At 41.9% G+C, this 25,416-nt stretch overlaps 1 protein-coding gene across 1 annotated transcript; it reads right to left on the bottom strand.

The window, feature by feature from the left end:
* Positions 1 to 19,176: 19,176 nt before the first annotated feature.
* LOC113965606 (tetraspanin-7-like) lies at positions 19,177 to 23,813 on the bottom strand. Its single transcript, XM_027679258.1, has 2 exons — positions 22,112 to 23,813; positions 19,177 to 21,731 (listed from the first exon to the last, which is right to left on the bottom strand). Exon 1 carries the CDS (start codon positions 23,720 to 23,722, stop codon positions 23,006 to 23,008), a length of 717 nt encoding a protein of 238 aa, XP_027535059.1. The 5' UTR covers positions 23,723 to 23,813; the 3' UTR covers positions 19,177 to 21,731; positions 22,112 to 23,005.
* Positions 23,814 to 25,416: the final 1,603 nt, after the last annotated feature.

Here is a 25,416-nt window from a genome sequence, read left to right as displayed (position 1 = left end):
ACCTAGCACTGCATAGGGGAAAATCCTTGCCTTCATATCACAGTCATAGAAGAGCATTAATAGGAATAGTGAAAATCCAGCTTTAAGCACAAGAAAGTGAAACAGTTTGTCCCAAAGCTACTCAAGCTATGTCTAAACTATCTAATCTAAAACTAAGAACATGCCAATGCCCTACCTGCCATCATAACCAAGTCAGGATGGTTTTGGGTGTTGCAGGAAAGGCCTCTGAATTCTCATCCCATTAGAAAACACTTTTTTTTTAAATTCTATCAATATTGTGGAATATTCATCAAGGAATGTTTCACTTTAAAGAAACAATGTGTTTTCTCATTAAAATCATTCTACTAAAATACATGCCACAGAGCACATTGGGAGTTTTAAACAGAACAATAATTTTGAGACACCTTCCAACATTTTCCGGCTGTTAATGATGAATATTTCATTCTGTCTGTAAACAGACTGTAACTAATGGCAAATCATTCTATGTACTTTATTTACAAGCCACAAATCTTCAGTTTTTGCTATTCTCTGAACAGTTTTCAAGTGTTTTTAACTGTTTTGCAACAGTGTACAAACAAAAATATTGTGAATGACTGCCACGCCAGTGAGGATCTCAGGGCTCCATGAGTCAGATTCAAGGAAACGTTGGCCTGACAATCCTGTTGTCCTCAGTGTTTTTTGATGCTTCTGACTTTTAATGCTTTACTGACTTGCTATTTGTTCACAGAATGGATTTGCCTGGAGTCAGAGCCAGCTTTAACTGAAAGAAGTTGTTGAGCCTCCTGCTGCACTCAAGAGCAAAGATGTTTACTGACTCTTGCTTAACTAATTTTTCTTTATAATCGCAGGGCTCATAGCAGTCACTAGTCTAGCTTTCCACAAGCACATCCAGGGAGAGCACAGACTACAGCAAATCCCTGAAATAGGAATGAATGATTCACATGCAAAATCTGATGTCTTGCATGAAATGAGACAGAAAATCACCCCATAACCCACTGCACTGCAGATGGTTGCCTATAAAGAAAAATTACATGCTTAAAAGATAATACCAGTTTTTGCTCTTAGAGCTTTTATACCATGGCAATAACCCCATGGCAGTTTACCAGTTACTGCTCTGGAATAACAAGCCTGTGCCCAGACCCTGGGGTGCACAGCAGAGAAGACAGATGGGTACATTTTGTTGCTGAGGAAAAGAGCTTCTGAGAGCAGTTCAGGAACTTCTTTTGCAAAGTGATGGATGTGTTCATCCATGCAAACTTGGAAAAAGGATTTACCACAATGGGGGCTAAGAAAACTATGTACTATTTGTCCTCTAAGTACAGTCCTGCAGACTTCACATTGGCAAATTTATCCTGTTGTTGGAAGGGCCTCCACAACGTAAAGGAGTGACTAGATGTCTAGAATAAATTGATAGTTGGAAGAAGGAAAGGCTCCAGGGAGACTTTATTGTGCCCTTTCAATACTTAAAGGGAGATTATAAGAAAGATAGAAACAGACTTTTTAGTAGGGTCTATAGCAATGTTACAAGGAGCAATGGTTTTAAACTAGAGGAGGGTTCAAAGGAAAGTTTAAACTAGAAGAGAATCTATCTAGATTCAGACTAGATATAAAGAATTAGCAGTTCAAAATAACGAAACTGAGAGCCTGGGAAACCAGATATCCCAGCAGAGCAAAGGGATGCTTCACATGACAACAAAAATAGCAGAAAAAGGAGCTTCTGAGAAAAGCTTTAAATATCATTAGAATGACTCCAAGGCAGTGACAGAGAATATTTTAATGCCTGGGAAGAAGACATGAAGGGACACAAAGGTGATGGAGGTACTGAAGTATCTCTCCTATAAGGAAAAGCTGAGAGAGCTGGGACAACGAATATAACCTTTCAGCTCCACAGGTGGTGGCTGTCAAAGGCATGGCACTGGGCATACCTAATGTCTCTGTCCCTGTGCAGACCCCTGGCACCAGGCTCCCTAGAAAACTCTCCACATGACCACGTAAAGTCAAGGGATTCTCTGTTGTGGAAAGAGAACATCAGCCTGGGAAACACCAGCAATACAGTATATATGCAGATAGGTATTTTCCCCTCTATATTCAAGATCTTTAGGGGACCCCTGGTGGCCTAGTGGTTAGCGTGCAGGACTCTCACCTCTGCAACCCAGGTTCAAATCCAGCCAGTCCCCCGGGCAGATGGAGTCCGTTAGGCCTGTGAGGCCATCCATCTATGAGAAGGTCACTCTAAACAAACCTACGTCCTGAGGACCTCACTGCCATTGTCCAAGCTTGCTTGGCCCCGGCAGATGAACCTTAGGATTAAAGGGTGGGCTCAGTTCAGCGCATGCTGTGTCTCACCTAAAAAATCCATTGCGCAGGCTGGAAAGGTAAAAGACCTTTCCCCAAATCTTCGTTCGCGAAGATGGGCCATTATATTCAAGATCTTTGCAAAAGTCTGCTTAACTCTTTTCCACACAGGTTTGTCAGAATGTCCCACAGCAGCAGTCAAAGTATTTGTCTTCAAACCAGTCTTTACTTATAAGAGTTGCTGGCTTGGCCTGCCACTACCTAATTTGCTCTAAATCATCGGTTTCTACTCAAGTGCTGGGGAGGCCTGGTCTCCTGCCATAAGTCCTTTTGTTTAAACACAGTCTCATACTAAAGTAACCACAGGATTGGAACCAAGGGCAGATCTAAGATTAAAGTGTTGGAAAGAGGCACTTGGGCCTAAAGCCAGAACTATTTCTTTACCTTATTTTTCCCTTTTACCATTTAAATGCAGGTTTATGTTACATTGAATTTCTGGGAAACACTAAAGGAAATATGGGGTGGCAAATGAAATATCCTTTGTAGGCACACTCCTCTTTTTCCCAGCAGACCAAGTGTCTCCTCTGGAGGTTCTGGCCCCAGACTTTAAGCAGTTATAATTAAAACTTTATGGCTTTTTGTTTTACTGTTTCCTCAGCAAATACATGTTAAAATAGGGATGTTGTTTTCAATACAAATGGGAATTTGATTTTTGATTTTTACCCTAAGCATTGAAATCAAAATCCATAAAAGATTATCTAATTTTTGCAAGCTTAAGTAGTATAATTAAGTATTGTGAGTTGTGTAGTGAATTAAGATGTGTAAACCTCTCGGATTTTTAAAAATGCTTCTTGTTTGGGCTAACAGTAAATTGCAAGATACTTGATGACAGGTTTCATGAGCAAAACCAAGGCAGAAGACTTCTGATGAGATAACTTGCTAATTTAGCACATGTTACTTCCTAGTGTTTGGACAGCAGCAATGTGTGGAAGCTGTCACAGCAGTACAATGGCAGCTCTGACCCATAAGCCAGCAAGCCCACAGCCTGTGAAAATGCAACTTTAACCTTTCAGTTAGGCTTTGCCTGCTTGCCTGGGCTTAGAGCTGCCCCTCCTTGGAGGGGTCCTGGGCAAGCATTGAGCAGCCTCAGCTTTTTGGTCATTAAAACACACTCTCTATTCAGGAGGGTTGTCCACTTCTTTGTTTCCGCAGGCCAAACCATTACCAGTGAGAAATGAGAGCCCATGGATCTGCAGCCTTGGCTATACAAGGCATGGGGACACTGGAGGGATCACTTGACCTGCTGACTTTCTCAAGAGGGCTGTTGATGAGCAGAACATGGGTTAGTCAGGGCCCAGAGCTGCCAAAGGCAACAGGCATCCTCCAGGAAGTCAGACAGCCAAAGGCCATGCAGACAGTGCTTGTCCTTTGTTGGGCAGGTCACTGACTTGTTTCTGTTCCATCCCCCTTCATCTGAAGTCCACAATCTGTAACATCCCTGCCTGCTAAGCCCTCCTCTGACATTCTGCCGTTTCTCTACCATATATCTCTTTGCACAGAAAACTGTTCTTCCCAAAGCAATTCTTACAGGTACTGTGCCTAGGTTTTACTTCTTCATTAGCCATTAATGCAGTGCCACAGGAGCAGATCAGCAAATTGAAGCAGTCAGTGCTGATTTGCTCACTACCCCAGCATATGTGGTCTGGGAATTTAAATTCAGATGATATTTAGTGTGCTGTCCTGGACCAAACATTCCTGCCGGGCATGCATGTGAGAGTTGTCAAGTATCTGGACCCTTATTGCTCTACCAGGGGCTGGTTTGTACCTCAGGTAGAATCTCCAGGGCTGTTCTCTCCTGGAGAAGCTGCAATCACAACAAACTCAATCTACAAAATGAACCAGTGCACAACTGCGAGGTTCATCAGGGAATTTTCTCTGAAATCACACTACTCCTCCAAGGCAAAATGCCAAAGATGATGCTGTTTTTGTTATACTCTCTTCTCTCCCTCAGCCATCCTCACAACACCTTACTCATAGAGCTACAGATCCTGTATTGGCTGGGAAGCACCTTGCTCTGCCTCACCAGAGCAGCTGCCCAGCTGCAGCTCACCACCACAGCTGGTACAGGAAAGGCTGCAGAACCCTACCATCAACGAAGAAAACAGGGAGAACCAGCAGGTGCTAATATTGTTCACCAGTTCTGGAAAGCTAAATGCAGTGGAATTTACCAGTTCCTCTGCAAGGTGAATTCTGCCTGAAGGGTAGGATTATACATACGTACCATCATCATCTTCAGCTTTGCCCATTGAATGTGGTAACTTTCAGCTACTGTGAAGTAAAATCAGACTATGGATTTATAGTATATTTACTACCTCTGTGTGGCAACTATGTGTGTGTGTTTACTCTTGACCCATGCTAAATGTTAAATAAATCACTTGTTGCTGAAGAGCAAGCTTTGCTTTACCATAAGATGAACATACACAAGACTGGCTACCCCAGAGTAATTAACATCTCCTAAGTCCACTTCCTAGACTCCTGCACCAGTTTCCTGAGCTCTCTGGAACTGACTCCATTAGAAAACTCCTTAGAGACAGGAACACTAATGTCTTCATTGTAGTGTTGAAATTGTAAGTGTTCATTTGTTGGTTTTGCTTTGGAAGCCAGAGACCATGTGATAAGTGATACTGAATGTGTCCAAATAAGCTATGAGTGTACTAAGCAATCTATCAGGTTCAGAGTAATAAATGACTGCACAAATAACTGGCTTTAATGATGTTTCCTCTGTAGATTTATAGCAGAAATAAAGCCCCAAAGCATTTGGCTCCCAAGGAGCACAGACAAGACCTGTTTAGCATGGATGGCTGATACACACAAATTTTATGGCATAGAAGTTGCCACACCTGAATGCAAACTGAGGATTTTGTGGTGTCATTTCCGTTTTTTCGCCCTGAATGTTAATCAAGAAGCAAATGTATGAATAAGATAACATTGTTTCTCTTAGTGGGCTGGCAATCAGCTAATCGACTTTGTGCACTAGGTAGTATGTGCTAGTCCAATTATCTCTTACTCGTGGAGAATAATTCTTAGTATTTAGCAGAACTCTTATTCCAATGATACATTACCTGTTCCAGCAATGTTCTGACTATTATCTGAGGCTGCACTAAAAAAGCTACAGTTCTCCACCTCTGGAACTTTCAGGGTGAACTATGTCAGTACAGGCAGGTACACTGATTTATCCACCAGTTGCAACAATTCCACTCCCTTCCCATGGCAGATATGAAGGGAGGAATTCAGCTCAGCTCTTACATTTCATAGAAAAATATACAATTAAAATGTACTTAGCAATTTTGTATCAGTGGATAAAAACTTTGAAGTAGAAAGATTTTCTCCCCTTTATTCTTAGAGTTCAGTGCTCTGAAGTGGGATGGGCCTCTTCCTCTCAGCACCAGCTCTGCTTCACTGTTAAAACTGTCCTGTTTGTTAAGAATCTTGCAGTAAGATTTTCTAGCCAATAAGTCTGACATTTTAGTAAACCAGAGACCAAGTAGAGGATCTGCTTGTACCTGAATTGTATTTAGGTGAAAGGTGCTGTTCAGTATTCCCTTTCTGCCTGCTGAGAGGCTGACAGCTCTGCCCAGCCTCAGGCTGACTGACCAATGTTCTGTGCAGGTGGTAAGTGCAGGTAGCAGCATTCCTACACACGCAGCTAGCATTTCTAATTAGCTTATGCCAGCTCCTCCCACTCTCCCCTTCTCTCCAGGAGACTTTAATAGTGTTAACAGGAGCTGCCTTCAGTATACGCATGGAAGTGTCTCCATTAACTTCAAAACAGACATTGATCACAACCATGATCTGAGCTGGAAATAAAAGCTGCAAAAAGGAACTACCTTCTATTCCCTCTGATAAATTAATCCGAAAGCTGACATTTTGTATGTGATTTAACCAGTCCTCAATAGACTCGAGTGTCCAGTTTTGCTAATTAATATTCACACAGAATTCATTACTAACATCATTACAAAAGATAAAATATGATAATTTTTAAACTTGATTATGTGTCATTTTATTGTTTAATACAAGTATTTGTAACAATCTCAGCCGTTATCCTGGTAACTAGTATCAATAACAAGCTTCCTAAATGAACTATAAGAACAATTAATCAGACAATACCTTAAATACATATGGCATTAATTATGTTCACCCAGTGGCAACAATTAAAATTCAAGCCTTGCCTGAAGGTAGACTCAGAAATTGACAAATACAATTTTAACAGCTTAAAGCTAAAATCGCCTTTTATGTAATTCTTACTAAGAAATAATCATAGTATTGGTCTGGCAAGTAACTTGCAGACAGAGTCCTTTATCTAATTTTTTTTTCATACATACCCATTTTTTGTTATTTGTCATCAACCAAGGGGAAAACGCATCTTTGCATGCGTTGTAAAGTCTTTTCTATCAAGAGGTTTATAATCAGTTTCTGGAAGAAATTTAAATTTTTATATTGCAACATGAAATCTAAAACTATTACAAGTGCCGATGACAGAAATAAAGAAAATACGTTTCCAAAAAGCTTATGTAATAGGATCTGAACTAACCTCAATGATGGACAGGGAGTAGAAATTCTTCTTTTACTAAGCTGTCTGGAAAGGACACCCTCCTAGCAGTAAGCAGCAATGTTTGTTCTTTAACTATCACAAGTAATATGTAGCTAAAAACATTCATCCCTTGTGAGCCTTCACTCACAGCTTTGATAAATAACATATTAATATTGCACGGAAAGAACTCGGAACATTTTCCAATATACCTATCATATGCGCTTTGTGTTTATGCTAATTTATTTTATGGATTTAGAGTGCTCCCAGTGGTACTGCAATGAAATCAGTGCAGTTATTTTAATTGGATTTACCTTGCCGGAGGAAAGGTCAGGTTTTAAAGAAGAACGAATTATTTCACCTTTCCCTTCATCAGTCAGACTCCTCTCTGATGTGTACATATGAAGCTTAAATTTCCATCTCTTTCATTGACTGACAAATTTGCTGCATTCTTTCTGGGGAAAAAAAAAAAAAAGAAAGAAGCCAGAGTAACCATCAGCTGCAAGCATTTTCAAGCCGCATTTAGAAACCACTTTACTCATTTCTGAAATGCAAAGTAAAATGGCTTTTCTAATAGGAAGCAGTGACAGACAATTTCAAAGTAAAATTTCAGGGAGAATGGAGAGAAGTCAGGCTGTAATTACACCTGGTGAAAATTACCCAGACCGAAGGCTAATAATACATCTCTTTTTAAGTCCCACGGGAATGCTTCAGGGACTGAAGGCAGCAGAGAATTCCCAACATGGGATAGGAGCAGATGACGTGAAACAGAGAGACAAGAGTGGATGTGCTGAAGGGCCAGAGATGATGTAAAGGATTTGGGCAGTCACCACACAGACACTGGGGCTGGCTCTGTGTGAGCTACCTCCAAAACACTGAGCAGGGCAACTGCTCACTGAGGCACAAAACTGCAGCTGTGGGTTGGGCTGCTTTGGGGCCTGAGCCTATCTCTGTGTAGCCCCACGGGTCCCTGCTTGCCCACGTCAGCCCAAGCCAGCACTTACTTGGAGTTTCCATATGTCTGTACACAATCTGTCACATTCTCATGCTCTAAATTATCTGAATAAGTAGATTCATAGATATCCAGGGACCTCAACAGTTCCCAGGGAAATTAAACTGCTCTTTCTAGGCAGGCTTTGTTGAATCAGTCTAAAGTTAAACTCCTTTTTGGAAAATATTATTTTTGCATAAGTAAAGTTTATACCAATGTGCTAGGAGAGCAGTTTCACAACTAGAATTACATGGCTCCAGGTAATATAATGGAGTGCAGCTGGCAGCTCAGCCCATGTGCAGGATGGAGCTGCAGTGTGCAGCAGCCACATTGCTGCAGGAGCCAGTCTTTCCCTGAGGGCTCTGTGTCTCTGTCTGCAACAAGGATTAAACATGTTTTATTTGTACATTATCTGATGGGCAAGGTCAGTCTCTGAAATGCTGGGTATTGGATCATGTCGTGCCTGAGCACAAGCGTAAGTGACCCATGAAATTAAAGGACATTTTCCACTATTCACTCAGGACAGCCCAAGTTTCCCAAAGGTAGATCAGCCCGGAAAGTCCTAGCTAGAATGAAGAAATCACTGGTAGGTGGAAGGAATACCTGAAGTAAAAATACACAAACATAAAGAGTGTAGGTTGAGTCCAGTGAAACAGAAAAGTGGTGGTGGTGGTTTCAGCTTCAGGTTTTTTTCACATCAGAGAACAAGATACAAAACAAGAAAACAAAAATAATCCTATAGATGTGCTATATCTTAAAATCTTTAAGGAACTGAAACCTTACAACATCGATGATTAGAGCAGCTTATAAAGAGCATCAAAAAACAGCACTGTGGGATCTGCAAAGATCTGTCTGTTCCTAGGTTTTGGCAAGAATTTGAGTCACTGTGAGGAGGGACCAACCTGTAAGGAATCATCTCTTTCTACAGCTGTTGTCACAGAGGGGATCCTCTAACACTTCCCCTCAGGCTGTTTACTGTGAGATCGTGGAGGCACACAAGTCTGCTGCCCTCCGAATCTGAAACCATCTAGACTTGATAATGCACTGAGTGAGGGTCCATATGAGACAGCTGGAGTCTGCCCCTGTTCTACATGACTTTGGAGGGGCCTCCCAGGAATCCCAAAGGATATGACATGGTATCCAACTGATCTTCCCCTTACTAGCTTTTGGATATGTCCATTGCATTATTAAAAACTTGCTGGAGTGTCTCCAGCTGTATAGGCATTTCTGTCTTTTTAATAATACTAATCAATACATTTTCAGAAAATCAGTATAACAGCATCAAAATTTAACAGCCCAAACTTGCCCATTTGATGAATATGTGCAGTCACTAGGTGACTAAAAACTGTTCAGCCTGATAGTCTCTAAAAAGGGACGCAAGAATTACTTTTCAAACACAGAATCTGAAAGAAATGACTGATGTTTGCATCAAGAAAAAATTCATGTCAGCTTTCCAATATCTGATACAATTATGTCAAGCACTAACTTTTTATCATGTGAAAAGGGCCCTCTATGAAAACATGCCCATGCACAATTTTAATCTGACTGACAAGTAGTGTTGCAAGCAGTGATTTCTCCAACCTACCACATCTGCTTGGTATTTGGGGCCGTATTCATGGTATCACCCCACGGTGCAAGGCAGAGATTTGAATGAGAAGGTGTCCTGGTTAGAACGGCTGGGACCAATTCATCCCTGGATGGGTGTAACCCAAAACTGTGTATTCTATAGCCTCCATGCCATTTCCCAGAAACTGCTGTCAGTAGAGGCCTGCAAGGTGGGAAGATGTTCCTGTACCCTTTTATGGAATTCCCTGCTCTGATATCCTTATATGGAATTCCCCGCTCTGATACCCTTATATGGAAGAGGGACTGAGCATCCACATGCCCTTTTATGGAATTCCCTACTCTGAGGGAGGGACTGAGCACTCCCGCCTGAACTGGAGAGTATATAACTGGGAGTTTCAGAGCCTTGAGGCTCTCTCGTGGGATCCAGAGGAAGACTCCAGACCACTGCCTTCAACTAGACTGAGACCACCACCCTCGACTGGACTGCAATCACCACTTCTGACCAGACTGCAGCAGCTCTCCCACCAGCAGGTTTATTCCCTCTCCCTTTGCTTTGGACTCGGGGGTGGGCCAAGGTACACCACTCTTGTTCATACCCTAGGGTGCTGGTTTATACATTTGGGTTTTGTGGGTTAAAACCAATTGTCTGTCTGTATAATTGTACTTATTGCATTATTTTAATAAATTGTTATTCTGACTTATAAATCTCTCTTTTGAATTGAGTTCATTTTCCCTTGCTGGTTAACTTTTAAACCAGCACAGAAGGAAAAAGCAACTTAACAAGAAACTGTATAGTACAGTTCTTTTTGCCAGAAATGGCATTAATAGTAGTGACATACCTGGGCTGTTAAAGTGCAAACATTTTCTTACAGTCAAGCTTCACAAAACACGTAAAATAATCTGCCTGGAAATGAGATGCCTGGGAGCTAGGTGAACAACTGGCTTCTTGTCTGTTCTTTACATAAGAGGCTTTATGTGCTCTACTTATTAAAAAAGTAAAAGTAATGGATTTTGAAGCTGGCAATTGCATGCTTTAATTGCAGATGTTTGTTCAAAATACAAGCAATAAACCAGGAAATCCTTACATAAGGGTATGAAAAGTTTCTGGCATTAAGAAGATAAACTTAAGTTACATGATATTGATGTTTTCTTGGGTGCTTTATAGTCATGTTTTCACAGAGATGTTTCATTAACCTATTGAATTACTCTATTGGTTCCAAATTTTAAATAGTGATCTAAAGTATTTATCTTCTCCTGATTCTTATTTCCTACCAAAAAAAGTGCTAACTGGATTTCAGGGTTCAGATTTACTCCCGCTCAGTGAATGCAACAGGGCAATGTCAGACAGTAAAGAAATTAGAAATATGATGCCTTGTACTTTGATCTGGTTTCATTTTTGAGCATCCCTGATTTTCATGACATGTCATCAACAAGAACACGTATCAGAACAACTCTGATTTCCAGTAAATTCTTCATCACTCCCAGGGGAAATCTGTGGCCCAGAACAGCCAAATCATTCCTTCTTGCATTCTCAGCATCTTCTCTGCAGCACAGAACAGTCAAAGTCCACGTGAGACATGGACATGTGCCTGGTCTGCTATTTCTGACATAGAAAATGTCTCTTACTGCCCTTCCTCTGGCATAGACCATTGAATGAGGTAGAAAACGTCCATATTACCAATCCCTTTTCCCAACAGGGATATGAGATATTATTAACCAACAATATACCAGTAACTTAGTACTTCCTGTCTTTCCAAGTATTTACCAATTCACAAATCCCTCTAGACACTAATCTCATTGGTCTTAGAGATAGAGCTTTGCCACTTGCCTTACTAGAAAAACAGAAAGATCAGGTCTGTGCAGGCTGCCATTCTCATGTTGTACAATCTTTTGCCAGATGAGAACTGGTTTAGAAATGACTGATCAATTCTGGACATCTATGATTTTAATTTATTTATTTGTTCATGTTAATTTACTGCCCCTGTAAAGTCAGTAATCTTCCCTGAGCATTTGAGAGCCATCTAAACTGCCTAACAATGAACACATGAGAAAAGGTGACTGTATCACTGCCTCCTATTTTTCCTGTGTACACAAATAAATACATGAAAGTTATGAATCTCTTCAGAGCAATGTCTGTCCTCTCAGGGCCAAGCTTGAAGTCAGTGTTCAACAACATTACTCCCCGAATTTGCTTGCATCCTACTGCTGCACAAAGAATTTCACTGAAAGGAAAACTTCTTGCTGTGCCCGTAAAATTCCTCTTTCCCAAAGAGCATTGCCCCAGCAAGCAGTGTACTGCAGCAGAGTTCCTAAGGGTACCTCCTGAGATGAGACCTTTAGTCTTCTGCTTTCTAAAATGCATCCACATGAATAAAAGTACACAACTATAAACTTAAGGCATACTGTTCAGTAAGTGCAGGACAATTAATGCAGAATCCAATAATTCTACTGAAGCTTATTGTAAACAAAATATACCCAAAATGTTCCAGAAAACATGGTAGCATACTTTCAAGACCAAGATTCTCTTAACAGGTTAGAATTTCTAACACATTTGCAATCAGCAGTTACCCTGGCCTCTTCAGAGTGTGTAACACATTCCCGTGATACAGAAAATAAAAATGCATGATTATGTTTAGCCATATTCTAGTACAAAAGCTGCTGCACGCCAAGCCAAGGCCTTAAGAACACTTGACTGCTCTGTCACATCTGTTAGTACTCAGTGACTATTGTTTAACACTTGGTTATATTTTTCAAGAGGTTTCATTCAATCCTTCTATGAACCAGTGGTTTGACTGGTGTCCACAATGGGTACAGACTCATCCAAGCTGGTAACCACAGTGAGTAAACCCCAGAAGTGGCATGCAGAGATGCTTCAGTCAGCTCTGTGGGAGCCATCACTACAACCAGAAGCAGGGTTAGAGACGCCAGCATGTTCTCTGCCCCAGCTGGACAGATTTATTTAGGAGTCACCAGCTGAAATGTCTGTCCTGGGTTCCTCTGGGTTTCTGCTCCTGGCTACGCCATGGTTCTTCAGTCCCTTTTAAGTGGAAAACAACCTCAGGAATGGGTGAGGGAAGGACAACTGCACAATAGGAACTCATACCACTTCATCCCAAGTGCCTCCACTCGGCACAGCTTCAAATCAGTGAGTCCAGCTTTAGAGTAGGAATAGATGATGAATGATGTATAAAATCTCTGGATACAAATGTTAGCTGACTTGTCCTGAAATGGTTGAATAAGGCAGTGAAAAAAAAATCACTGTGTTTTGTCTCTGACATAGTAGGACTGAAATTAAGTATTCACCTTCCTTGCAAACAAAGACGGATTGCAGTGCAGTGGCTGCCCAGTGGCAATATCCCACACACTGTGTTTGTTCATGTAGTTGTTCTTTCCCCCTCAGTTTTGCCTCAGACCTAAAGTGTGACTATCGTGTGCCTCAGTTCCTACAAGTGACCATGTGTGATTAAATACAGGAGTGCAGGATCTGCAAATGTAGACAACTCTGATACCCAGAGAACTGCATATTGGGCATCCTAAAATCATGCCATGAGGCAAGTGAAGACAGCAATTTGATGCCCCATCAAACCTTTTCTTCTCCAGGCTGAACAAAGCCAGCTCCCTCACCCTCTCCTCATATATCATGCTCTCCATCTCCTCAACAAGGCTTGCTGATCCTCAGCCAGATGAGTCGTAGTTTGTCATCTCTTGTCCAAAACTGGACACACCCCTCCCAACACAACCTCATGAGTGCCAGAGACAAACAATTCATCTTTTCTTTGGTCCTGCTGGCCACAGTTCTCTGTGGTTGTCAGAGTAAGGAAACTCTTACAACTTTTAACTTTGGAAAATTTGCCCTGAGGGAGAGAAAAAAAACAAAACCAGCTTGGTCCAGTTAGTCAGACTGACAGCTGCTCTCATAAGTGGCTTGCTTGGAGGCAACATCCCAGAAAATGGCATGTGTCACAACCAGAGAGTCCTACACTGCTACTTTCTACACCCTGAACTCAGCCATCTCCCTTAAATGCTGTTGTGGTTCTGCAGACCTCTCCTGCCATATGCTTACCCCTTCTGACTTGCCTCTGTCTCTCTTTAGCTTTCACTCTGCACAGACCTCAAACTCTCTGCAACAGTGGGTTTAAAAACATCTTAATATCTCTGAGTGGGATAGTGGTACGTCATGGAAGAACCACCGTGTTGTGAAACGATGACAAGTGGCAGAGAGGAAATGGGACATCAAGATACTGGTTATTTACTTCAAACACACTCAGTCCCCAGAATCTCTCAAAATTGACTTTTTATCTCTTGTTTTACCCAATGTCTTGCCAAATCTGAGCTAAATTGTGGAACACAAAGCTGTGACATTATATCTCGGTCTTCCACAGAAAGTACAAACATGAAGTGCCCTGGAACAGATTTTTTAGAAGTATGTGGGCAGTCCTCTTAATATTGTAAAAACTAATGACTTCTGGACTTCTGGATCATAAGTGTTAATACAAGAGTACTGAGGTCAAAAAACATGAAGGCTTTGGCCTCAGTTAATGTGTGTTTAATGAAACAGGCATTTTCAGTAAAAGTACAGCCTTAGCAAAAAGTTGATGATAGTGCAATTCATGAGACAAATACTCTTGGGAGTAGAGTATCCTGTAGAACTACAAAGGGATGATTTACCAACTAGGAGCAGAAACCAGAAAATTTGATGGTTGTGAGGTTGTAATTATGTTTTCTGTAATGACTAGGGAAAAAAAAAAAAAAGGAAAAAGATAAAAGGTGTAGTAAACCCTAGAACTGTATTTTATATAGGTTTTCCAATCTTAAACAAAACTGGAAAAAAAAATCCAAATTTGTCTTGGATTGGGATGTATATTATAGCTAAGAACGAGACTTGCAAGGCATCTCACAAACTGCAGGAGTTAGTGCTATTAACAGAATGGATATAAATATTTGAAATTCTGTATTAAACATTAAGGTTTGGGGTTTTTTTTCTTTTGGGTCAGAACAGAGCAAGAATTTGTTCCAGCTGCTTATGTTGCACAAGTGGCTGTGCTAAATTATGTTGATTATTGGGAACTCAGCACTGAATGAAACCACCCTCTGCTAAACACCTTGACTGTAAACATAGAGTAATAGAATAATTTAGGTTGGAAAAGACCTTTAAGATCACCAAGTCCAACCATAAACTTAACACTGCCAAGTCCACCACTAAACCATGTCCCTGAGTACCACATCTACATGTCTTTTAAATACCTCCAGGGATGGTGAATCAATCACTTCCCTGGGCAGCCTGTTCCCATGCTTGACAATCCTTTTGATGAAGAAATTTTTCCTAATATCTAATCTAAAACTCCCCTGCTGCAACTTGAGGCCATTTCCCCTCATCATCTCACTGTTACTTGGGAAAAGAGACTGACACCCACCCTGATAAAACTACTTCTCACACAGAGTCTGTGCCCCACCAGAACCAGGCAACTTGATGAAGCCAGGCAGTAAAGATGCTTCTCTCCATAGTAGGGCTTCTGTCTGAGCAAGGAGAGCATAGGGCTCTCAGAGAGATTTCCACAGCACACTATGCAGGCAAACGTATCAGCAGCCATATATCAACTTCTACCTATATATGTGTCATATATAAGATATTCATGCCACCTTCTCTCTTCCCATACCCAAGTTAACAGGTTCACATGGGCCTTGGGCTTCATGGTTTCTTTAAGCAGTGTCTGACCTTTCTGCCACCAGCAGAGCACGAGGACTGGTAACAGAGCAAGCCACAAACTTTCTATAGGCTGATATCTGACATCTGATTAGTGTCAGATGCCTTGACGATGAACCCTTCACTGCACTGGGCTGGTCTACATGGCCCTTCCAGGCTTTGGAAGGATGAGTGCCCTCAAAGAAAACACAATAGTGGCTGATTCCTGGTGCTTTTATCTGCACTATCCTTGGTGAAATTGTTCATTTTCTAGTAGCTGTCCTGGCCCTTTCTGTGGAAAAAGGACAGCCCTGGTCGAAACCCTGGAAGATGCTCTCTCTGTTTCTGCCATCTCAGTCATAATGTCTAATGGCAGAGCCTGGGGCCAACGATATACAGAGGTATGTGCACACACTACTGTGCACATGCACAATCATGCTTTCTATGCTCATGTGCATAGGTCTCCACCAACAGTGCTATAGACCAAAAGAACTTAAGGACCCTATTTTTGTGGAATAAATTTTATTTGAAGTTCCTGACGGCTTACAGCTTTGTGCCCACCAGCTCTGGAAAAGAGTCCCAGGACTCAGTATTGTAATAATTTGGATCAAGCTAAATATGACATTTAGGGTGTCAAATGCTTTTTAAATCTCATTTGAAGCAGAACAATACGCATTAAAAACATCTATACACAGATAGAAATAATCAATGTGATATAAGCCAGGGGAAAGAACAAAAAAAATTAAGTTCACAAAAATGTAACAACTAATAAGGAGCTGACCATTGTACTACAATGTCATAATTAAAAGCTGAAGAGGAAGCAGCATCAGGGGAATTACATTAATGAAACTTAGATGGTACCATTGAGCAAACTCTGAAAAACAAATGGCTTAAAGGCAAGCAATGCTTTTTTATGATAGAAGTCTCTGTGGGCAAGCTGATTAATCTGTGTTTCATATTATAAATTAGAAGCAAACAAGATATTGCACAGGGCAAACTCTGAGAAAAATAGTGCTGTCCTGTTTTTTTAAGGGTGAAATATGCAGGAAGCACTGGAGAAATCTTACTGGCTCCACTGTCAGGGACAGAATGGTGCTTCAACGCCATTGCTAAGCCTCCTGAAAAAGGAAAAGAACAAAAAGTGTCTTGAGCCAAAAACTGAGTAATAAATAAATGTGAATGTCATAAGTACACAAGGAACATCACACAGAATGGAAATAAAAGATGACATCCTTGACAAACTGGAAGCATGACATATACAACATATGCTAGAAAGCTGGCTTTGAAACAGCACTCACATCTTCATTTCTACTTGTTAGTGACAGCTGTATTAACCAGGTGTATGTCTCAATGGCCTTTACCAGGAGACTTAAAATTAATCTCTGTTCTGCTTTCAAACTACGGGGCTCATTTTCTGGGAGCTTGATTTTCTACCTCTACTCTCTCCAGAAAACATCTGATGACATATTTAATTTCTGATGATTTTGCTCAATGGTACCTTCTAAACTTTATTAACTAAATTATTAACGTAATCACTAGAATTGGTCCAAAGCCACTTATTTCCTTGTAAAGTAATTAGTTTAGCTTCTGCCTAAGTTTCCCAGAGTATTATCATTCTAATGAAACAACAGCAACTACAAACAATACCATCAAGACAACAAAGATGATATATGCAGGGTGGGGAGCAAGGGGTGTTGCTTTGGTAAGAAACAAATATCTACTAGAACAATAACTATCTGAAATTATTATTTAATTATATCTTTCTGCCAAATTTTTCATATGATTAAAAAACATAAAGGTGACTACTAGTGCTAGAAAACTGCTGTTACTAAAACGAGGCAGATCAAGACACTTCTTTTCAAAAACGTATCCAACAAGGAGCTCAGATCTCGAAGGACTGCTTGACTCCTGGGATGTGAAGCTAGACAAGAAAGAGGAGTTGGTTCAAGGGAACTCCTAAGACAGCAGAACACTAATAACTGAGATGAGAGTTACAGATAATTACGCTCCAGGCATAAGAAGTGGAGTTACAGAGGTAGGTGGAAGGGCAAAATGGACAAGAAGTGTGAACATGCCACACATTGGCGAAAAGTTTTTGCAATATTAATGAATTTCCAATTCTGCTTATTCCCTAGTCCTCCTGGTGTTTTCTTTAACAGTTTCAGTGAGCAGATCTATTCAAAATTATGGGACAGGTATATTTAGCTTTTGGATTTGTCCTTTATTTTCATTATTATTTTGGCTGAACTCTGCACTGAAAGTCAAGGTGCTACTGCATCTGGCAAGCCTCCACCTCTATCTCTTCTGAAAGTTTCTAGGCAAGAATGACAGTACCTGGGATTACTGAAACACAAGCACACTATGCCAAGTAACATGACGTAATACTCCAGCACAACTACTGAGAAAAGCATCTTGTCCACAAAGTGGCTTCAGGACACTGAAGTGCTGCTGAACTCCAAAGTCTATTCAAAGTCCCCTCTCAGCAGTGAGCTGCTATGCAAGAAGAGATTCCTGCTGCAAACTACAGCACAACAGAGGCTGACATAAGCAGAAGGGACACCATCACTCCAGTCCTCCAAGGGAAGCTTTGTCAAGTGGAAAAGTCTTCATGAAAAAATACCTATTTATTACCCTTTCAATAAGCATCAACAAATTTCAAAACCAATGTAAAAGATATTGACTAACTAGACAGGCTTCCTTTATATTGTGGAAGGGATGCTGAAGTTTCAGAAAGGAGAGTGCTGTATTTCACAGGTCATTTTCCCACCAATAGCACTTTAGTTACTTTGCATGTAAATTACTAAAGTGTAACAGGCACCCTACACAGTGCTATCTGCAAGTCAGGAAATCAAACAGCAGAGAAATAGCCCTGGAAGATGCACTCAGAGCAGTAATAAAGCAGTAGAACTGCTGTAACTAATGCTGAGATTTTAATCAAGATATTATCAACCCAACCCTCCAGTCAGTCCTAGCGTTGACCACAGATACTCTCAGCACCTCATCTTTTTGACCCAGAAGAAGTGGAGCTATCAGAAATTATTATCACTACATATGAAAGATCCCTATTCTTAGATTTTTTTATGAGACCGTATCACTGCTCTGAAGTGTTGATACCTTAAGATGCATGCATCTCATGTAGACAGAGTAAAGCTGCAGAACTGTTATTTTGGAAAAACTAGAAACATGAATTACCAAGCAGTATTTGATCTATTTGTTGCAGTGCTAGGACGTATTATCATAGTCTTCCAAGAATTGCCAGTTCCAAGGAGTTGTCTGTCTTGGTCAATATGAACATTGCATCTCCCTTTATTTTGCTGTGGCCTTGCCTAAGACTCAAGATCCTGTTCAAAACCAACAAACATAAATGTTATAATCATAATGAATCAGTCTAAGTACACTAATGTGACAAATAATGTATCAGTCTAAGTACACTAATGTGACAAACCGGGACTGTCTACAAAATGGGAATAGTATAAAATTGAAGCTTCAAACACTACTTAGCTCAAAACTTTGCTGCTGTGCAGCCACCCTAAGAGTGACTCTAGACATCAGGAGAATGACAAAACAGGAGAAGCAAAGCTTCACAGAAATCGTTTCAAACAGATTAGAGAAATCTTTATAGAATTACAGCACTTGAAATAATGTTTAATTTGATAATTTTAATTCTGTAGCCCAGATGAGATTCTCTAGTAAATTGTATTTCGTAGATTTAAATCATTAACAAAAGATTTCCTCTCTACAATAGAATACTGAGTGTTAATTGCAAACGAAAGCTAGTGTGAAGGACAAAATATGTTATGTTCGTTAGATTGCTTCTTTTTTTTCTGTCACTGTCCCATCCACAAGCAAATCCACATATTTGACCAATAAATACATAGCTTCTGAAAAACATGTGTGTGTGATTGTGTTCCCTTTGATAACATGGGACACTGTATCTTTTGATACTTGAATTTTACTGGCCCAGAAAGTAGATGAGGACAGCAGAGGGCACAAGAAAACAAGGTTAAATTGGGATATATTAATCAGTTTCTCAGCAAACTAAAATGGCATATTGAACAGAGTGAAATTTGTGCGTTTGAATCAAATAGAGCTGAGAAGAAATATGTATTTTTACCATTTTGGAGCAGAATGGGTGCATGACCAATGAAGTATTAACTACAGTGGTCAAAAGTCTTTTCAGATTAAAAGAAAGTATTGAATTCTGTTACTTGTGTGACTTATATTTTAAGTTCCTGACCAATATTTTGTGGTGCTTCAGAACAAGACTGCGGTAAGACTTCTTAGGTGCCCAGATTTTCCATAGATATGCCTTTTTATTGGAACCCAAAACATTCAACTGGGAAAACACTGCATTTCCTTCTCAGTTCCTATGCCACCTGATTTATCAAAATCTCCTGTAGGTTATTGGATTTAAGAAAAAGAGCATCTTTACTGTAATTTATCTGTGGAAATCTTAGATGAGTACTATTCTTGTCAACAGTTTTATACAATATCAGCTGCTTAATGATAGCACATGATTGTATTTTCCTCAGAAGAAAGAAGATAACATTAAAGAAGATGAATACATAAACACAAAAACTACATTTTAACAAAAGTAATCTTTTTTCTTCTCTGACCTACCCAATCTTACTGTTATTGTTTAAGTTTTCTAACTCCAGGAAAGCCATCTCTTATCTAAAAATTCACAATCAGTTATAGAGGCCATTTTAAGTTCTGATTATCTGTAACACGAATTTCAGCTACAGTAAATAATTCGCGTTGGACAAAATGTCAACCACTTTTGAAGTTTGAAAGATTTATATTCTTGGCATTCTAGATCAATGTTATAAAATAGTCCTTGTTTCATAACAAGAGTCTAATCTTACCACTCTGCTAATCCTAAATCTCACTTTGTCCAAACAACAGAGCTATTGTTTCTACAACTGCAACACAGCTTGCTCCTATACTTAATTTGAATAACCAGCAATGTTAAAATTGATATTAGCTTTTCTTAAAACATGGACTCATCTTTTAGTGTAATATGTCATTTTGATCAGAGAATTTAAATTTGAAAGGATGACAGAAAACAAATACATATTCCAGCAAGCAGTAGGTAGCACTGTCCACTCTAACATTTTCCAGTTACAGTCATTCTGACCATCCAGAACAAAATAACATTGAATCTAGATAAATTTTAAAATTAAAGTAAGATTTGGGCACTGGGTACAAAGAATTCAGGACAACTCAAAGAGCTACTGGGAATCTCTTATTTTGGGAATTAATTAGAGAAGAATGACACTTCTTTCACACATCTACAAAAGTTAATGTTGTTAATTCCAGGAACCGGCAATAAACATTTAACTAACACTCACAGCCAGTCCATGAAGTCTTTGGTGATATAAGTATACTTAGCATTTACATTGTCACTGCCAAGGTTTATCCTATTTCAGTGAGGCCAAGAGTGCAGTGATGGTTTACATTTTTAATTATTCATTACATCCTCAGATTCAGACTGGACCATCATATAGACATACAATTGTATGCTTGAAACTTAGTTTCATTCCTATTTTGATATTCTCAGCAACTTAAAACCTGAACAAATTCACTGAATTGCATATCTACACAAGGGTTTTGCTTGAATATGTTTTAACAGTGTACTTCATTCTGACTGACTGTTACATGTCATACAAAGCAATAAAGGTCAAAATCAGAAATAATTTTAGTAATCAGTGGAGAAAAAAAAGAGCAATATCACATTCTTGTAAATTTTCAGAGCCTATTGACTCCAATAAAGAATACTTTTTTAATAAACCCAGTGCAATTCCATGTTCCTTTCCCATACTCCCCACAACACCTGTTTTATTGCTTCTATAATGGATTTCTGGAAAAAACAAAAACAAAAACTACAACGTTCTACTGTCTTTACATTTCAATGCACACTTCATTTCATTTGCACTTAGTTGAACCATGTGGAGACACACAGAAATGTAAATACTTTATTGGAGTTGAAACAGTGACTTATTTTGCTCTTAGCATTTGCTAAACTTCATTTCTCAAGTACCTATACAAACTATACTTTTTGTCCATTGTTAAAATTGTACAACATAATGATGACTTCCAGAAAATAACAGGAGTTCCACTAGTGCATAATTAAAAAAAATATAGGGACATTTACAAAAAAAATGAAAAAATATATTATGTAAATTATAAACAATAAACATCAATCCTAAAAATGAAGTTTTGTTTTCTCTATAAAGAGAGATTTTCAACAAATTTCCAGGGTTCACTTGTGCAGATGAATACCCAAATGACTGAGAAGGCTGTTCGCATTGCACTCTTTATCTGGAATGTGATTTTCACAGCTAAACAGCCACCTAATATCTGAAAAAAGGGACGATGTTAATCCCCTTTCCCCCAAGGTTATACCATTCTTCCCATGAAGCTAATACTCATCTTTTTCACTCAAGATTTCTTTCCCTGCTTGTATTTGTTGGCATTTGACCATTCTCCACAGCTTTGCTAGTCACATTTCTAAGAGATGCCACATCCTGGAGTTCCTTTGTGGTTCCTGGCTCTTTTCTGAAATTCTTCCTCCCCAGTTTGCTGGGTAAGAGGGGCATGTCTTTGTGCTGCGAGGTAGAGAAACATGTAAAAGTCGAGTTCGGAGGTTTTAAGGACATGGGAAGAAGCAGGAGTGAAGCTCTGAAAGTTCAGGACCCTCTCAAGTGCAGGGCTTGCTTTTTCTCAAACTCCAAATGCAAACCCAGAACTGTTGTGAAAAAAACCAAAATCCTGTAGATTTATACTGCTATCTGATGTGAACAAACCCAGGACTACATAGCAAGTCTTGGGGGTCCTACATTTACTCTCAGGTTGTATAGATCTGGCTTCAAAAATGTAGGTGGGGGCACACTTCAGAGACAGATCCTTTGAGAAAGGAAAAGTGTCAAAGAGTCTGAGGGCTGTTTGTAGAAACCCTTCTATAAAACAGTAAGTCTGTTCCACTCACCCTGAAGTTCACTTCAAAAGTCCAAAAGAAACTTCTGAAGGGCAACGAGCCCTTCCCTTCTCTTGCCACCCCTCGTTAAATCTGATCCTACAGCTTTTGCCACGTCCTTGAATGACAAGGACCCGCGTTTACGGTCTTTGCAGCCCTGCAAAGACATAGTCGGCGACGTACTGGCTAAGAGGACAGGCACATCCTGAAGGAGGGAGTAACAGAGCTGCAGCTCCACCTTTAGATCGAGATCAGCATTGGAAACACCACAGCAGGAAAAGCACCCGTGGCAGCTTGAATCCGCTCACAGCAATGGTGGAAAATCTTGGCGGCAATGGGGTGCACGACGCTGGACGGTCCCTCAAGCAGCTCCCAGTGTCAGCTTCTGGCATGGCTACCTGGGTGCCCCTGGACCAGACCTGCCCCTCGTGCACTCCAGTAACACCATTTTCCAGTCTCCAAGGAATACTCATATGGTGTAATGTTGAGAGACCTCTCTTGCTCTCCCACACCCTCTCCTCTTTCCTGCCCCACATTTCAGTGTCTTGGGTATTTACATCACCCAGAAAACCAGTCAGCCTTGCCCCAGGTGTCCCTGCTGCCCCAGAGCCCTGTCTGTCCATGCTGCCACCACTCTCTGCAGAAAAAATCGTGAGGCTCCATGGGAGCACTGGGACATGGTCAGGTCAGGAGATGCCTTCCCAGCACCTTCCCTTCTGAAGGGCTGTGGAGATGCCCGTAGCATTGACACACACCTGACACGGGCTCCAGAGGAGAAATGGAGCCTGGAGGAGGATGCTCAGGTGTAAGTGGTGTATATGAAGGGAGGATTTTCCCAGTGGGGTGCGCTCAGTTCTGGGGGAAAGAAGGGAGCTGGAGAGGACAAGGGACAGGAGTGGGGGGACCTCAGCGAGGGGTGGTGGTGCCCAGCAGGCCAGCAGGAACGCGGGCAGCCAGCAAGCAGGCCAGCACAATGCCGATGAGCTGCAGCAGTGCCAGTCCCAGGGCAGCGGTGGCAACATAAGACATGTTGCTGCCGACGAAGGCCGACACCTTGGCGAAGCAGCCGTCGCGGTGCAGCCTGCGAGCGTCGGGCGGGCTGCGCTGGCAGCCCCGGCGGGCCCTGCAGCAACTGAGCGGCACCGACCCGTTCTGCTCCAGTCCCCAGGGCGAGGCGAGCCAGTCGCGGTAGCTCTGCACCCCGCAGCAGGACAAGGCGCGCTGCAGCGCGTCCAGGGCGTCCGCCACCCGCTCGTCCTCCCCGTATGCCAACAGAGCCTGGCGCAGCCCCTCCTGGAAGCCGTGCGCCAGGGTCTGGCGGTACAGCAGCGCGGAGAGCCCGGCCGCCAGCCCGGCCGCCAGCACGGCCGTCAGGAACGCGCTGTAGGCGCGCAGGAGCCCCCGGTGCTCCGTGGCGGCGCCGAAGCATCCCAGGAAGCCCCAGATGATGACGGCGGCGCCGGTGGCTAAGAGGATGGCGGGGGCGCTGGGATAGTCGCTGGCCGAGAGCGCCAGGTAGCTGCCCAGAGACACCTTGGCCCAGAGGCCGATGATGAGCATGGTCAGTCCCGCTGCCCAGAAGACGAAGCTGAAGGCCATGAGGGACAGCTTGAGCAGGGTCATGGTGCCCTTGGGCCCTGGTGCCGGCGGGCGGGCGGTGGCGGTCACGGTACTGGGGAACCTCGGCCGTCGGTGCCGTCGGTACCGCTGGGCGGTGCGGGTGTCCCGCGGCCGTCGGTGCCGTCGGTGCCGCCGAGCAGCACGGAGCAGCGGGAGCCTCGGCGATGTTCGAGATGCCGGCGAGTCCCGGCAGTTCCCCGGGCAGCCGTGGGTGCGGGCCCGGCGCAGCTCCCCTGCGGCAGCCGGTGCGAGTCGAGCCTCTCCTCCTCCCCGTCCCCTTTTTGAGGGCCCAGGAGGGGGCGCGGCCGCGGCAGAGGCGCTTGTCCGTCCTGAGAGCTCGGCGGAGCGGGACGAGCCGGCTCCAGCGGGCAGCCTGCCGGGCCAGTATCCGCTCTCGTCTCCCCGTGCCGTACTGGGGGCCCTCGGGGACTCCTCCCCTCTCCCCAGCCTCTTTTAGACGAGCAGCCTCCTCAGGTTAGTGCGTACCCAGCAAACAGCGGTACCCGCAGGGAAGAGCCCGTACAGGCATTCCTTAGGGCTCTTTCCCGAGGTTTGGGGTGAAGCAAATGGGTGCGTGTAGGTGGACTGGCAGCTCCCTCTGCCCGCGGCACTGCAGACCCTCAGCTGAAAAGAAAGCTCGAGATTAAACTTTAGTGAAATATGCTGCAGCCCTGGGCAAGGGACTAAGCTTTTTCTTACAAGCATTAGGAGTAACACCTAAACAACACACAAATAACCGACAGGAAGCATAAGAAATCTATGAAACGACAGATTTTGGGTTTATTTCTTATATTGCATCAAGCCATCCTAATAGGACACTTGGTAGAAATAAGCATAGATCAGTACCTGAATATTAAGTAACTACACATTCAGAGAGTCAGTCAGTTCAGATTTTCCCAGATGGAAACTATTTTTCCGGGGACCTGATCCTGTTAAATATTCATTTGATTTAGCCCCTGATAAGCCTGAGCCGCTGAGAAGGCATTAAAGCACTGCCAGGCACTGTTATATAACAAGCGGCCCAGGAAGGTCTGAGAAGACATTTCACCACCGATGCGGTTTCATTGCAAAAGATATGCTACTCCTACAAGCCAGATTGAAAAAAAACAACAACAACAACCAAACAAAAACAACACAAAAACCCAAAACAAAACAAAACAGCAAAATAAAAAAGAAACAACAAAAAAAAATGAGTCAGAGGTAGAGTAGCATCCCCAGTGGTAATTCACTGCTTAATGAGTCTTTGACCATACTAAGAGACTAGTTTCTCTTTAGCCTTTCTTGACAACACCACAAGATGTAGCACTCTTCAGTTCAAGACTTTGTGCCATCTTCCTTACTATGGGTCTTTGCACTGAATACAGAAACTACTCAAAGCATTGCAACACATAGAGTTGACTTCTGTATGTCTTCAGGTGCTCGAGGAATTAATTTTGTCATATGCTAATATACTATCAGAGTTCTATAATGTTTATATTGATAAAATGTTTATTTCACTTTCATTCGTTGGTGAAAGATCTTTAATCTCTGCGGTTTACTGGATCACTGTGCACTTCAAATTGTCAGTCTTTTTTCTTTTTCTTTTCCCTGTAATTCCTTATCCTGGGACAATACTACACTTGTTTGAATTTCCACTGATACAACTTTAAGTGAGATTGAGAGGTTTAGTTTGTATATGCAACAGTCACACCAAAAAA

This window comes from Neopelma chrysocephalum, unplaced genomic scaffold (assembly GCF_003984885.1).
Source record: "Neopelma chrysocephalum unplaced genomic scaffold, ASM398488v2 Primary Assembly neopelma1_45, whole genome shotgun sequence".
Lineage (NCBI taxonomy): Eukaryota > Metazoa > Chordata > Aves > Passeriformes > Pipridae > Neopelma > Neopelma chrysocephalum.
The sequence above is the reverse complement of the archived record's forward strand: the minus strand, read 5'-3'. Positions and strand labels throughout refer to the sequence as shown.